Source organism: Canis aureus, chromosome 8 (genome assembly GCF_053574225.1).
Source record: "Canis aureus isolate CA01 chromosome 8, VMU_Caureus_v.1.0, whole genome shotgun sequence".
NCBI classification, from domain to species: Eukaryota; Metazoa; Chordata; class Mammalia; order Carnivora; family Canidae; genus Canis; species Canis aureus.
In genome coordinates this window covers 71,144,772-71,159,573 of record NC_135618.1, presented here as the reverse complement: position 1 = coordinate 71,159,573, position 14,802 = coordinate 71,144,772, and the positions used below count along the sequence as shown (strand labels likewise).

Genomic DNA, 14,802 nt, shown 5'->3' with positions numbered 1-14,802 from the left:
TTCAACAAGGCCTCATCAGGGAAGTGGCTGTCTGGGGCTCTTCCCCAGGGACCCCGATCTCTGCAAGGTTAGGCCAGCAAAACCCTGGGTACTTAAATTGGGATTACTGAAAAGCAGCCCTTGCTTTGGAGGAGGGGGGCAGGGGGAGACCAGTAAAAACTCAGAATCCCAGACCATGAGTGAGGAGGAAGGCATTTTTAACTGGCTCTTCAGAGCTCGGGAAGATTCCTCCTCAACTGCGTACCTGATCTGTGGTAGCCTCCCAGCCAGGCCACATCTTTCTTGTGCTTATGAGCCTGATCCTTCCCAGGGGGCCCCAGAGCCAGGAGCCTGCAAGCCCCCCTCCCTCTCTGGAGAAAGAGGCAGGGCATGCTGGTGAGGACATGACTTGTTGCTTACCGAAAGGTCCAACTCCAACAAAGCCTTGGGTGGGTGTTGAGGATGCCCCAAAGGAGAGACCACTGCCTGACACGCCCACCCCAGGGGCAGGGGTGTTCTGACCAAAGCTGGGTGTGGAGGTACCTAGAATGAAGAGACCACAGAGAGCTAGTGACTAGGCCCCAGGATGTCTAAGCCGAGGGACTGAAGCTGGGGGGGAGGGGCATCTCCACAGTGCACCTCGGCCCAGGACCACTGTGCTGGCTTCCTTCCTTCCACAGCTGAGCCAAAACCCCACACTGGGGTCTTCTGGCCACCTAGGGAGCAGAGTCGCTGGATTCCCAAGGCCACCAAAGCACAGGAGAGGGGGACACTCAGACCATTTTCCAGCTTGACCAGGTTACTTCCCTCTGACAATGAATTGAGTTCTGCTGCCTCTCCCTGTTTATCTGTTCCCTCCCTCCAGAAACCTGACCCTTCAGCAAACATCCCCCACCCCTGCGGGTCCTCTCCCCTGACCTCACCACCAGAGCCCCACTGTCCAGTCCTGCCGCTGCCTGCCAACAGCCCTCAGGCCTCCTGGCTCCCAGCTCTGACCTGCCGCCTTCCTGTCTGCCTCCACTCCCACCCCTCCAGTCACCCCTCACCACTGCCAGGGACTGTCCTAGCCTCCAGGGGGACCCCACAGCACCTGTTGGAGCTGCAACAGTGGGGGTCACACCTGCCCTCCGTGTGCTCATATGTGAATGTTGCTGAAGGAAAACCTAGGAGTGCAGGCTAGCCTCATCTCAAATTCATAGCCCCAGTTCTCCAGCGCTCAGAACTTTCTGGCAATACTACCAGGTTCTTTACGTTCCTTTTCCCATTCTCCAAATGACTACTTCGAGAGGCCCTTGTCTGTAAACACATTTCCCCAACCCACTCCCCACAATCTTCTCTCATTTGATTTTAAAACACAAGCTATCAGGATCAGAACTCCTTGTCACCTTCCACATGGCAGGTAAGATCACTTCATTCTTCTGAAATTCTACAGGGATCGCCCTTCATATTTAAAACCCAAATTTAATCCTCGCCTTTACTGACCATCAACTCTGTTCTGCCTGCCTCTACAGCACTGTGGATTTCACTTTTGAGCCACACCTCGCTTTTCTCTGTTCATGGTCAATTAAGAGTTTGCTCCTGACCCTGGGCCTTTGCACCAGCGCCCCTGTGCCCCAGATGTAGACTTGGATTAAATATTAAATATCCTCAGAAAGGCCTGCCCTCCTTGACTATCTGAAGAGCTCCTCCACATCCACTCATGACATACCGCTTTTTACCCAGACGCTTCCTCCTCACTGACCTTGTATTTAACAACTGAACGTGTATTTAACTACCAAACATCAGTCCCGTCACTGCCATACTGTGAAGCTCTGAAATGAGAGGGGACTGCACTTAAAACTGCATCTGGTCCAGCAGACCAGGTCTACTCCTGATCTTACCTCCAAACACGGGTTTGCTCTCCGGTGTGCTGGCCACATTGAAGGCAAAAGGTGTGCTCTGACTAGGTGCGCCCAACGTGCTCTGACTCAAGCCTCCTCCAAAAGGGGTCGTGCTGGCAGCAGCCCCACTTTGTCCTGTGCCGAAGCTGAACGCTCCAGAGGTGCCAGGGGTGGCCACGTTGATCCCAAAGCCCCCGCTGCTAGCTGGGCCAGCTGATCCCCCAAACGTGAAGGGTGACAGTGTTGTGCTGCCAAACATAGAGCTACCGGTCCCGCTGCTGGTGGTCTGGGTTGTAGCTCCAAAGCCAGAGGTGGAGGCCGCCCCGAAAGAGAATACAGATGTGGTGCTGCCAAAGGCTGGCTGGGTGTTAGCAGGGGTGCCGAAGGCAGGGGCAGTGGGCTTCAAACCACCAAAACTAGCCTGTGCAGGGCTGCCAAAGGTGGGCTGGGCTGGGCCAGGCGCTGGGGTTGCGGCTGGGGCCGCAGCTGCCGTGTTCCCAAAAGTGAAAGAGCTGCCGAAGCTCGGGGCTAGGCCTGGCTTAGTGGCACCCTGCTGCTGCCCGTCGGTAGCCCCAAAAGTGGGCTGGGGATTGGCTCCTGGATATGAAGGGAGAGTGGGCTTGGTGCTTGAGCCAAAGGGAATGTGGAAGGCTGGGGTGGTGGTGGTGGTGAAGGTCAGCGCTGGCTGGCTGCTGGTAGCAGGGGCGGGGGTGGTGAGGCTGCCACTGAACCCACTGAAGCAGGTGCTGGCGCTGCTGCTGCTGCTGCTGCTGCTGCTGCTGGTGGCTGTCTGCACAGCCCCAGGGACGGATTGGCCAAATGTGGTGACTGTTGTCGACACGGGTGCCACAGGCGGCTTGCCGAACTGGAATATGGAGCCTATGGCTGGGCTAAAGCTGGCCCCGGAGGTGGGGGGGGGCCCAAAGAGGAAAGGCTGGGCAGCAGAGGTGGTGGTGCTGGTCACAGTGCTCACGCCAAAGCTGAACGTGGGCTTTGAAGCTGAGTCTATAGAAGTGCTGGCTGCGCTCACAGGAGCCATGGTTGAGGTGGCACTGGCCTGGCTGGGGAAGAGAGGGGTACTCGCAGCAGTGGCTGGGGCAGCGGTCTGGCTGAAGAAGGCAGCAGACAAGGGCGTGGATGTCGGGGGCCCCATGTTGCCGAAGATAGGCTTGAAAGCGGGCTGAGGGCTGCTCGTGGGTGCAAGGAGGGCAGAGCTGGAAGGGGTCGTGGTGGTGACCTTCGAGGGGCTAGATGGCAAGGGGCCCTCATTCTCACTTTTTGGTGGGGCCATGAAGATGGGCTTGAACATGGGGGACGCGGATGACACGGTGGGGGGCGTCGACGCAGGGGGGTCAGCAGGCGGGGTGCTCAGCATTCCCAGCAGAAGACTCTGCTTGGGGGTGGGGGATGGGGTGGGCGGGGCTGCAGGTTTGGCAGATGTCTCAGCCTGAGGAGCCAGAGGTGACTTGGTGGTATCGGTGGCTGGCGTCAGGGACGCAGCAGGGGTCAGCCCCGAGAAAGTGGCTGTGGACTTGGAGTCCGAGGAGGCGCCTGGAAGGGCCCCTGACTGTGAAGAGCTGAGAGAGGGCAGCAGGCTGGGTGTCTTCGGAGGTGAAGGGGCCACAGTGGTTGCCACTCCGGCAGATTCTGGGAAGAACAAAGAAAGTGGATACTGATGGCAATGATTCTGCACCCCCATGTGCCTGGCACAGTGTAAGGGCTTCTGTGTCAGTCAACAAACATGGCTGCACCTATAGCACAGACCCTTAACATGTCTACTCCCTAAAATCAAGCTGGCATTAGCTCTACCCTTCAAGATCGTTAAGATACAAAGGGATATGATTTGGCCAAACTGGGGGATAAATTACGTGGAGATGAAGGAAAACCCAATCATCCAAACTCAAGTCCAGTTAATCACTGAGATGCACCTTACTCACCCAAGAAAGATTTACTGTATTTACCTACTGTGTGTTGAGTGCAAAACATATAACCAGAAATAGAGGTCTCTCTGTCCCCAGGCCCTGGGAGAGTCTGATGACTGACAGTTACTAAGTGATAAAGGGCAGACAGAGGGGTGTGGCACATACAGTGCCATCAAGGACCCTTGGAAACCTAGAGAGAAAAGGACCAAATGTCCTCTTGTGCCTGTGATCTGAGAGGCATGAGACAAAACCTCGTAACCACATACATGATCCCACTTACATTTCAGAGACACCTCACTAAACATTATTCACGTTACAGAGGATGACAGCAAGGCTCAGAGTAGCTCACGAAGTGCGTTTCAAATCACGAGCCATGTGACTAAAACTAGACTACCGACTCCAGCTTTAAGCACAGCAGCCCCCTTCCTGATAGCTTCCCGATTACAGAATTCTGAAGCTCTTGAGTGCACAGCACACCAGGTTGCGTCTGGTGAGCCAATCATGGTCTCACAGATTTCTAGAGACCAGCAGGCACACTGCTTTTACTTCAACTGAAACCTAGGGGCACATCCTTCTACACTCTGCAGGGGGCTCTCCCACTCACCCGAAGAAGATGGCAGGCTAGCAGAACTCTGCATCTTCTTCAAGCTCTCGAGCAGCGGGTTGGTGTTTGGGGCTGGGAGGGTAGCTGGGGAGGTGGTGGTCCCAGCAGCAGGCGGGGTGAACGTCAGAGAAGGCTGAGTGGTAGGGGGCTTCTCAGTGACAGAATTCGAGGAAGTATCTAAGGAGAAAGATCGTGTTTGGCAGTTCTCTCCAGGGGCACATCACAGAGCACTCAGGTCTAAAAGGCATGTGACAAGATCTCATAACCATGGGATCCCAAACACAGTATCAGCTCTGGAAATGTCTCCCCTCAATTCCAATGCTCACGGTTTCCCTGATTCTACCAAGGAACCAAATGGATTTCTCAGATGAGAAGGGTCCAAATAAAACCCAAGGAAACAACTCCCCTCCGGAGCATGGAGCTGACTGGTCTTCCTTACCGGTCCCATCTGCCAAGGCCTTGTTAAACCACCGCAGTGAGGCTCTTTTTTCCAGATCCAGGTCTTCAGCAGTGATAGAATAGCCAAGCTGGGGAGGTGGGGGCTGCCAGAGGGAAAGATGAGAGGCTTGTCAGTCAGAGAAGCTGTAAGAAACCTGTACTTAGCTTTTCTAGAACTTAGGAGTGCTGCCCTGGGTGGGTGGGCAGGTATGGATGGACAGAGCCCTACCAGGGTCAGCCGGGCCCCTCGCCGGGAGGGCAGCAACTGAATCTTCCGCTTGCGCTGCCCAGAGCTGCCAGGTGTGGGCGGGGAGCTCCACGAGTTCTGTGCCTTCGACGTGGTTGTATCTGCAGCTAAAGAAACAAAAGACGGACTTGTCTACTTCCTCTTCTCTTCCAGGAATGGCTAGGTGTGTCTATCCACCTGATCTTTCCACACTGAATCTTCACGGAGTACCTCTGAAAGGTTGTATCTTCCATGGCTGGGATTTTGGATAGTTTTTGCAAGATTTCTGATAGGAGAGTATGAAGAGGTAACTGCCCCAAATGCAAACATTAAGTGCTTACTGGATAGTCGTTTCCTGGACTGCTCACAGGTTCCTCTGCCTTAGCGGATCACCAGGCCATAGGCACATTGGGCTGCACTGTAGATCCACCCGTGCCAGACTACGAATCTCTGAATAAGCCCTTTTCCTTCTGGGCCTGGTTGGCCCTCCACACAGCGATGCTCCATGCAGGTTTTCCAAGAGGCAATGGTCTACACACCCTCCAGAAACACTCCCAGCACAAAACATTCTTGCACACTTATCAACCTACCTTTTTCTCCCTGGGCCTCCTTGTCTGCTGCCAATGGAGTCGAAGAACTGGAGTGATGAGAAAGCTCATCTTCTCTGCAGGCAGAAGAGGCACAAGTGCGCTTAAAAACACCTCTTGACAGAGTACAGGTGACTTCCTATGCCCTCCTAACTACCAAGTGGCCAAAGTCTAGAACAATCAAGATTTAAGATTACAGTATGCCAGAATAAAATATTTAAGAAATCAAAAGAAAATTCCTACAAAACGAAGGGAGTCTGTTCACAGATGCCATGGGAAACCTTTGTCTCAGCAGGAACAAAAACAATAACCTTCAAAACCTTACTTACAATCCACCAAGTCTCTGAGAGCTGCAGTCACACTTCTGACCCCTAAAAGCAGTGTTCTAGTCAACTTTCGATGCCTAGAGGGTCAGTTGGGAGTCTAGTGAACTAGACTCTGTGAACTCTTCTGCCCCTGACGTAACTTCCTCTGTCCCCCTACCCTCCGTGGCCTCCACGCACACCCTGGTCACTTGAGCTGCAGGATGAGAAAGGGAGGCAGAGCTTCTAGGGTCAGCACAGGAGACCATTAAGAGAGGAGAGCAGTGCAGGCAGGATTTCGTTGTCCTCAATGGCAATTTTTCAGATTCTCCAAATCATAGCTGCAGGAAGCCTAAGAGCCGAGTATACGTTCTTCTTTCCCGCCCTCTCATTCATCTACAGCATGAGTCAGGACTCATTACCTGATTTTCTTTGCTGGCCTCTCTGGTGTCTGGGAGCGAGATGAGGCTGGGCTAGAGAATGGTGATGAGCTGGGCCCACTTCTCTTCCAAAACTGAAAGGCAAACAGCAGCGACATGACCAAGCCTACAGGACAATACAACTTTGTGTTCTGTTCAGCACTGCATATCAAGTCTCCTTTTCAGTGACTTAAACATCTCTTTATGGGGTGCCTGGTTGGCTCAGGCAATAGAACATGTGACTCTTAATCTTGGGGTTGTGTTGGGTGCAGGTTATTTAAAAATAAAATCTTAGGGGTGCCTGGGTGGCTCAGTGGCTGAGCATCTGCCTTCGGCTCAGGGCATGATCCCGGATTCCTGGGATCAACTGCCAGTATTAACTATGGGGGAAAATAATCTGAACAAGTAAGGGAAAGATAACTAATAAATGTTCAAGGAGTCAATGTACTTTAAGGGGAATGTTATGTTCAGTAGTGGTTTAGAGCTATGATGCACGTTTACTCTATGTTGTCTACAGAACTGACAAAATTAAGAAACTGTTCCAACCACTCCCCCCGAATCCTACTATAACCAAAATAAGCCAGTAAACTAATTTAGTCTTCCTTTCATTAATTTAGCTTTACTACTTTTTAAAAAATGTGCATAAATGACATTTATAACTTTTGCAACATCCCCCTGACAGCAAAGATGCTCTGTTCTTAAACTCCTCTCCCGCAAAGCAGCCTCCCAACAAAGTAACACAGAGCAAGCACTCTGTCCACAGTTGCATTAAGTCTTTAGCCTAATTACAAAAATACTAAGCTATCACCGTAGACCTTTTCCTACTGAGAAGCTTCTGGTGATTTCTTAATTCAGCAACAGTTACATCATATTAGAGGCACCTTGGTGCCTCAGTCAGTTGAGCATCCAAACTCTTGGTTTTGGCTCAGGTCATGGATCTCAAGGTTGTGAGATCAAGCCCTGTGCTCATCAGTGGGGAGTCTTCATGAGATTCTTGCTTTCCCTCTGCCCCTCACCCCACTTGCACGTGTCCTCTAAAATAAGTAAATCTTAAAAACAAAACAAAACAAAAAAAAAAAACCTCTCTTTAATAAAAGTATTGCTATGGGAACCCTGGGTGGCGCAGCAGTTTAGCGCCTGCCTTTGGCCCAGGGCGCGATCCTGGAGACCCGGGATCGAATCCCACGCCCGGTGCATGGAGCCTGCTTCTCCCTCTGCCTGTGTCTCTGCCTCTCTCTGTGTGACTATCATAAATAAAAATAAAAATTAAAAAAAAAAAGTATTGCTATGCAGCAAGAAAACTACTGTACACGCTTTGTATCATCTGAATTTTCAACCATACATTTCCATAAAATAGAAATAAAACCTATGCAGGCAGGAAATAAAAACATCCCAAAACAAAACAAAAACCATAAAATTAAAGGCACACATTTTCAAGAAAAGCATGGGAGTCCTGGAACTCCACATAAGTATAATGACCATATCAAGTGAAAAGGTAGCAAGAGATATAACAAGTCATAAAAATAAATAGTCAATCTATGTAACTAGCAGTCGATTTAGTTCCACACTATAATTCAATTTTTATTTGCTCAGTTTCCACTTTAGAGAGGTACTATAGGTTTCTACTTGACAAAGAATGCAAAGATGAGCAAGAGCACTCCATCACCAAGAAATTTACAATGTGGAAAAGAGACAAGAGAGTACACTAATTGACTGTAACAGTCAAAAGGTAACAGAGGTCTCTGCACGGGAGCCCCAGAAGAGACAGGATGCAGAGCTGGTGAGAAGAATTGGTACAGGATGGAGGTGATGTCTGAGAGCCTTTCATGACTTCACAAAAAGCTCCTGAAGACAGACAAGCTGTACAGGATCATGACAGAATGGACACATCATCCCACAGCAGGAACAGAACAAGGAAAGGAAGGCTGCAGGGAAGTATCAAGTGCTCCAAGAAGATAATAAATATCCTGGGCTGGCTGATACAGAGAACATAGGAAGGAACAACTGGGGACAAGGCCAGAGAGGCAAGCTAGGGTTTGAAGCGCCGAAGGCAATGGTAAATGTTCCTACTTTGGAAAATAAGTCTTCTAAGACACATGGAGAGATCAATACTGTACACAAAGAGGTTAGAGGACAGCTCGTTTTTTCAATAACTGGTCCCCATCCAACATGTGTAATAATTTTACTATAAATATTATTTGAAATAATTCAAAGCTAGAATTTCTAGTTTGGATGGCTGTAGATCTGGGTATTTCCTAGCGTCCCCCTGGAAAAATACAGTTAAGTCAAAGATCTCTACTGTCATTTGCATCAAATATTAGGCCTGTAGCCTATACTGATTACTGAAGATAATCACTACCTCAGTACATTTTTTTTTTTAAGATAAGTTTTTTTTTTTTATTTTTTTTTATTTTTTTTTTAATTTATTTATGATAGGCACACAGTGAGAGAGAGAGAGGCAGAGACACAGGCAGAGGGAGAAGCAGGCTCCATGCACCGGGAGCCCGATGTGGGATTCGATCCCGGGTCTCCGGGATCGCGCCCTGGGCCAAAGGCAGGCGCCAAACCGCTGCGCCACCCAGGGATCCCTTAAGAGAAGTTTCAACATAAAGAACTTTCATATTAAACTCCTCTTTCTAAGACCTACTTCTGAGAACTTCTACATGCAAAGACCACACGTTAACAGGGCACTGGTCACTACTTAGAACACCAAACAGCAATTAGCATCAGTGGGTGTATTTTTCCTGCAGGGGGTCACATGCTCCACAATGAGTGAGGGCACTTATAATAAACTCTGACCCTCTTTCAGGCAGTGGCTGTATTGTTCAAGAGCCACATTCCTGCTAGGGATGACAGCAAATGCTGAAGAAGGTGTGACCTCCATCCGTGTGAAGGCATGGCAGTAAGGAAGAGCTAACTAGGGTGGTGAGACATCACAGAGATGAGAAGAGGAGCCAAGGGGTGAGCTCTCACCTTTAGGTCTCCTTTTTCTCTCATGGTGACTGCCAATTCCAAAATTAAAAGCTGCAGTTGAGAGGCTGAGAAAAGCTTTTGGCAGTCTCACATGGTTGGAAAGACAAAAATGAATTCAGGGCTTTCCAAAGTATAGGGGCCCTAACAAGACCTAAAGCTTTTCTTTTGGATTCCCAAGACTACAAGTGGGGATACAGGGGAAATCAGAAATAAACTAGCCCTCATAAGAACCGACAACCAACTCAGAATCATGTCAAGTCCACCCAGACAGAAGTAATCTGCCCCTATCCTAGCTACTGCCAGAGGTAAAATAAAAAAGCAAAATCTCTCTGGAGAAAGATACCATCATTCAGAGCTTCAAGGCACCATTTACATTTTTTTTTTCCAATGTCTGACATAAAAAAGCAACAACAAAAATCAAGTATATAAGAAAGTAGTATTTACCCAATCCCCCAGAGGAAAAAAGCAGACATCAGAAATAGACCACAGAAGATTCAAATACCGGAGTTACTGAACAAGACTTTGGAATATTATTATAATAATTTAAATGACAACATGGAAAATTCTGGCAGATAAGCCTAAGAAAGATAACAATAATGCTTTAAGAATGTGATGGATCAGCTAAAATAGCACAAAGCTAAAGAAAATCTGTAAACTGGGGATCCCTGGGTGGCGCAGCGGTTTAGCACCTGCCTTTGGCCCAGGGCGCGATCCTGGAGACCCGGGATCGAATCCCACGTCGGGCTCCCGGTGCATGGAGCCTGCTACTCCCTCTGCCTATGTCTCTGCCTCTCTCTCTCTCTCTGTGTGACTATCATAAATTAAAAAAAAAAAAAAAAAAAAAAAATTTAAAGAAAATCTGTAAACTGAACCAGGGAAGTACTGGAGATGAGGAGACAAAAGGATGGGAAACACAGACAGACATGGGACCAACAGAAAAGGTCTAACGTGTCCTGGACACCAAGAAAATAAAGAAAATAGGGCAGAACAACATCTGAAAAGAAAATGGTTGAGGTGTTTCAAAACCATCAAAAGACATCAAACCACATGACAAATTCCAAGGAATATAAATCATAAGTGAGCACTGCATAAAATTTCTCAAGTGAAGCGGAAACATTTACCAAACTGAACATGTGCTGGGCCACAAAGCAAATCTCAAAAAATTTGAAAAAGGAACTTCCTATCTACAAAAAACCTGTATCAGGGGTGCTGGGGTGGCTCAGTCAGTTCAGTGGCCAACTCCTGGTTTTGGCTCAGGTTGTGATCTCAGGGTTGTGGGACTGAGCCCCACATTGAGCTTTGCACTCGTGCAACATCTGCTTGAGACTCTCTCCCTCCCCCATCCTGACCTTGAGCACACTCTCTCTCTGAAATAAATCTTACAGAAACCCTCAAAAAACCAAAAACCAACCCTATACCAAACAGCATATATAACAAGAAATGAGGAAAGCACTCCCTTTAAGATCAGGAAAAACCAGGATGTTTGCTATCACTTCTATTTAACATTGTACTTCGGGTCTTAACCAAATATAGTAAGTCCCCAATAATATAAGGATAGGAAAAAGAAAAAGAAAAAAAGTAGCTGTCATTGTAGACAACATGATGTACACACAAAAATCCTAAAAAATATACAAAAGAATATTATGGGATTTAGCAAATTTTCTGAATATAATAATCAGTTGTATTTGTGTACATCAGCAACAGATTTTAACATACTATTTATAGTAGCATCAAAAAAATATATATCTAGAAATAAGTTTAATATGTAGGACCACTACACGGAGCAGCTAAAGATGATATAAAGAAATAAAAGAGGGATCCCTGGGTGGTTCAGCGGTTGAGTGTCTGCCTTTGGCTCAGGGCATGGTCCTGAGGTCTAAGATTGAGTCCCATATCGGGGACTTTACTTTTATTACTTTTATTTACTTTTCTAAATATCTCCTGTGAGGAGCCTGCTTCTCTGTCAGCCTATGTCTCTGCCTCTCTCTGTCTCTCTCTTGAATGAATAAAATCTTAAAAAAAAAAAAAAAAAAAAAAAGAGAAATGAAAGATATCCCATGTTCATGGATTGGGAGATTCAACATGTAAAAAATATCATCTCTCTAAAATAATTGGTAGATTAAAGGCAATCTTAATATCTCAACAAGTGTCCTTTCTTTTGATAGAAACCGACGAGCTGATTCTAAACTGACAAGGAAATGCAAAAGGTCAAGATCCAAGACAATTCTGAAGAGGAAGGAGAGAAGGAGAAAGTTGGATGACTTATTCTACTACACATCAAAACTAAAAGACTATGTGGTACAAGGTAGAAAAAAAGATGGGGGGACACCTGGGTGGCTCAGTGGTTGAGCGTCTGCCTTTGGCTCAGGGCATGATTCCGGAGTCCAGGGGTCAAGTCCCACAGGCTTCCTGCATGGAGCCTGCTTCTCCCTCTGCCTGTGTGTGTCTCTGCCTCTCTCTCTCTCTCTCATGAATAAATAAATAAAATCTTAAAAAAAAAAAAAAAAAAAAAGATGGGTATAGGGCACAAAAATAGACCAATGGAACAGAACAGATCTAGAAATAATCCATGTATTATGGACATTTAAATTATAACAAAGGCAGTGCTACAGAGCAATAGGAAAGGGATGGTCCATTCTTTCAATAAATGTTGCTAAGAAAAAAAATGTTGCTAAGTCAAGTGGATATTTATATGGAAAAACACTAATTTTGATCGCTACCTCACACCATATACAAAAATCAACTTTAGGTGGATTACAGATCCAAATGTGAAAGAAAAAGAATAAAGCTTCTAGAAGGTAGTATAATATCATGACTTTAAGTAGACAAATAATTCCTATACAATGCACACAATACATTAACCATAAGTGTAAAGTGAAGAAAATGAAGCGATGAGACAGAGTAGAACAATGATTTCACACAATTTATAGAGAGCTTGTATATAGAATATATAAAGAATTTCTATAAATCAGAAAGAAAGTACGAATGGCCAACGAACAGTTCACACCTCTATTTCATTAGCAATCAACGATTACAATTATAACCATAAATTACAACCACAACGAAATACTTCACACCTGTTGGAATGGGTCATTAAAGAGACTGGAGACACCAAGTGTTAGTGAGGATGTATAACCACAGGAACAAAACCTCATACTGTACTGGTAAGAGTATCAACTGAAACAACTTTAAAAAATGATTTAACATCTACTACAACTGAATATTACACATACTTTATATATATTTACCAAAAGACTTAACACAAGAATATTCATAGCAACATTATGCATATGGAAATCCAAATGTCCAACAGGAGGAAAAATTAATTATGGTATATTCACATAAAGAAAATGAACACAGAATAAGACTTGCTGCTACATGCAACAACTTGGATGCTAGATGCATCTCATAAGGAAAAACAGTGGGTGAAAGAAGCCAAACACAAAGAAAGCATATGCTGGTCTCCATTTATATAAAGTTTAAAAATAGATAAGACTATATAGTGCTAATACTCAAGAAGGAAGGAGGAGATATGAGAGGGGCTTCTGGGTGTTGAAAATGATTTATTATTTGACCTAGGTGGTGATAACATGGAACTGTATACTTATGATATTTACTTTTCTACATTACACTCTAATTTAAAATTTTTTTCAATATAGATTTGACATAGAATGCGATGTAATATGTGATCAAAAAGACAAAAAAAGCATATAATGTAATGATCCCATTTGTGTAACACAGACCAAAAAATTCTGTGTATTGGGCAGCCCCAGTGGTGCAGCGGTTTAGTGCCGCCTGCAGCCCAGGGTGTGATCCTGGAGACCCAGGATCGAGTCCCACGTCGGGCTTCCTGCATGGAGCCTGCTTCTCCCTCTGCCTGTCTCTGCCTCTCTCTCTCTCTCGCTCTCTCTGAATAAATAAGTCTTAAAAAAAAAAATTCTGTGTATTATCTGTTTGCACACATAGTACAAATGTTAACAACAGGTACCTACCTATGGGATGAAGACTGGGACAGCCAGGATAGGGAAAAAAATTTTTTTAATGATTTTATTTGAGAGAGTACACATATAGAGGGAGAGGGAGAGGAAGCAGCAGACTCCTTGATGAGCAGGGAGCCTGACTCAGGGCCTGATCCCAGGGAGATCATGACCTGAGCTGAAGGCAGCTGCTTAACTGACTGAGCCACCCAGGCACTCCAAGAACAGGGGAATTTTATCTTTTTTTTTTTTTAATCTGAACAGCTATCTACACCTAACCCCCCCCCCCTTTTTTTTAAAGATTTTATTTATTTATTCATGAGAGATACAGAGACATAGAGGCAGAAGCAGGCTCCTCACAGGGACCCGATACAGGACTTGATCCCCAGATCGAGGATCATGCCCTGAGCCGAAGGCAGACACTCAACCGCTGAGCCACTCAGGGTCCCTTAAAAACTTTTTGAAACCAGGAAAAGCAGTACTTGCAGCACATGTCATAAACTCCAACGAGCAGAGTACACAGTAAAAAGTTTTCCTTCTACCTCATAGTTACTCCTGGTTTCTAATAAAATGTCTCAAAATTATTCTATGCATGTTAAAAGATTAAAGAAACCAGCCACACAAATAACAGAGGACAGTATATACACAGTTCCGCACCTTGCTTTTGTTCTGTATTTTTGAATTCACACCAGTGCCTATTAAGCTACCTGATTCTTTTTGATAGTTACATAGTATTGTATGTAGCTTATAAAACTTATGGAAATACTGTTAACCAGTCCCCCCCCCCAGATATATTTACATTGTTTCCAAGCTTCTGCTATTAAAATGCTACAATCAACACCCTCCTATATACTCTTGAGTATACAAAGAGAACTCCTAAAAACAAACCTACTGGATCAAAAGACACATACATCTCTAATATTGATAATTACTGCCATACTGCTCTCCAGAGAACTGTATAAATTGACACTCCCAACAGCAATGCATGAGGAGCCTGTTTTTGCAAACACTTTTATGGTTTTTATTTTACATTTAAATATTTAGTTCATTTGGAATGTTTCTCTAATACGTGAAAATCTGCCCAAACTCACTCATAAAAGACACAAATATGGGGCACCTGGGTGGTTCAGTGGTTGAGTGACTCTTGATTTTGGTTCACATCATGATCTCAGGGTTGTGGGATCCAGCCCTGTAGCAGTAGGCTCCATGCCCAGCGTGGAGCCCAAGGTGGGGCTTGAACTCATGACTCTCTGATCAAGACCTGAGCTGAGATCAAGAATCAGATGCTTAACCAATTGAACCATCCAGGCACCCCAGAACAATTTTTTTTTAAAACAGATTTTATTTTTAAGTAATCACTATATCCAATGTGCGACTTGAACTCATGACCACAAGGATCTAAAGTTGCATAATCCACCAGAAAGGCACATTCTACTGTATAGAATTTTAATTAATACATGCAGAGAGAACAAGAGAATTAGATTACCACCATCTT

At 45.8% G+C, this 14,802-nt stretch overlaps 1 protein-coding gene across 3 annotated transcripts in view; it reads right to left on the bottom strand.

Moving 5' to 3' along the window:
- POM121C (POM121 transmembrane nucleoporin C) overlaps positions 1-14,802 on the bottom strand; it is a 49,720-nt gene that overhangs the window by 2,244 nt on the left and 32,674 nt on the right. For all 3 annotated transcript variants that reach the window (XM_077908183.1, XM_077908182.1, XM_077908181.1), the window contains exons 6-12: positions 6,361-6,452; positions 5,640-5,713; positions 5,053-5,177; positions 4,825-4,927; positions 4,386-4,562; positions 1,860-3,506; positions 400-522 (exon numbers count right to left, since the gene is read on the bottom strand). In XM_077908183.1, coding sequence (XP_077764309.1) covers positions 400-522; positions 1,860-3,506; positions 4,386-4,562; positions 4,825-4,927; positions 5,053-5,177; positions 5,640-5,713; positions 6,361-6,452 — 2,341 coding nt within the window. The remainder of the gene's footprint in view (positions 1-399; positions 523-1,859; positions 3,507-4,385; positions 4,563-4,824; positions 4,928-5,052; positions 5,178-5,639; positions 5,714-6,360; positions 6,453-14,802) is intronic.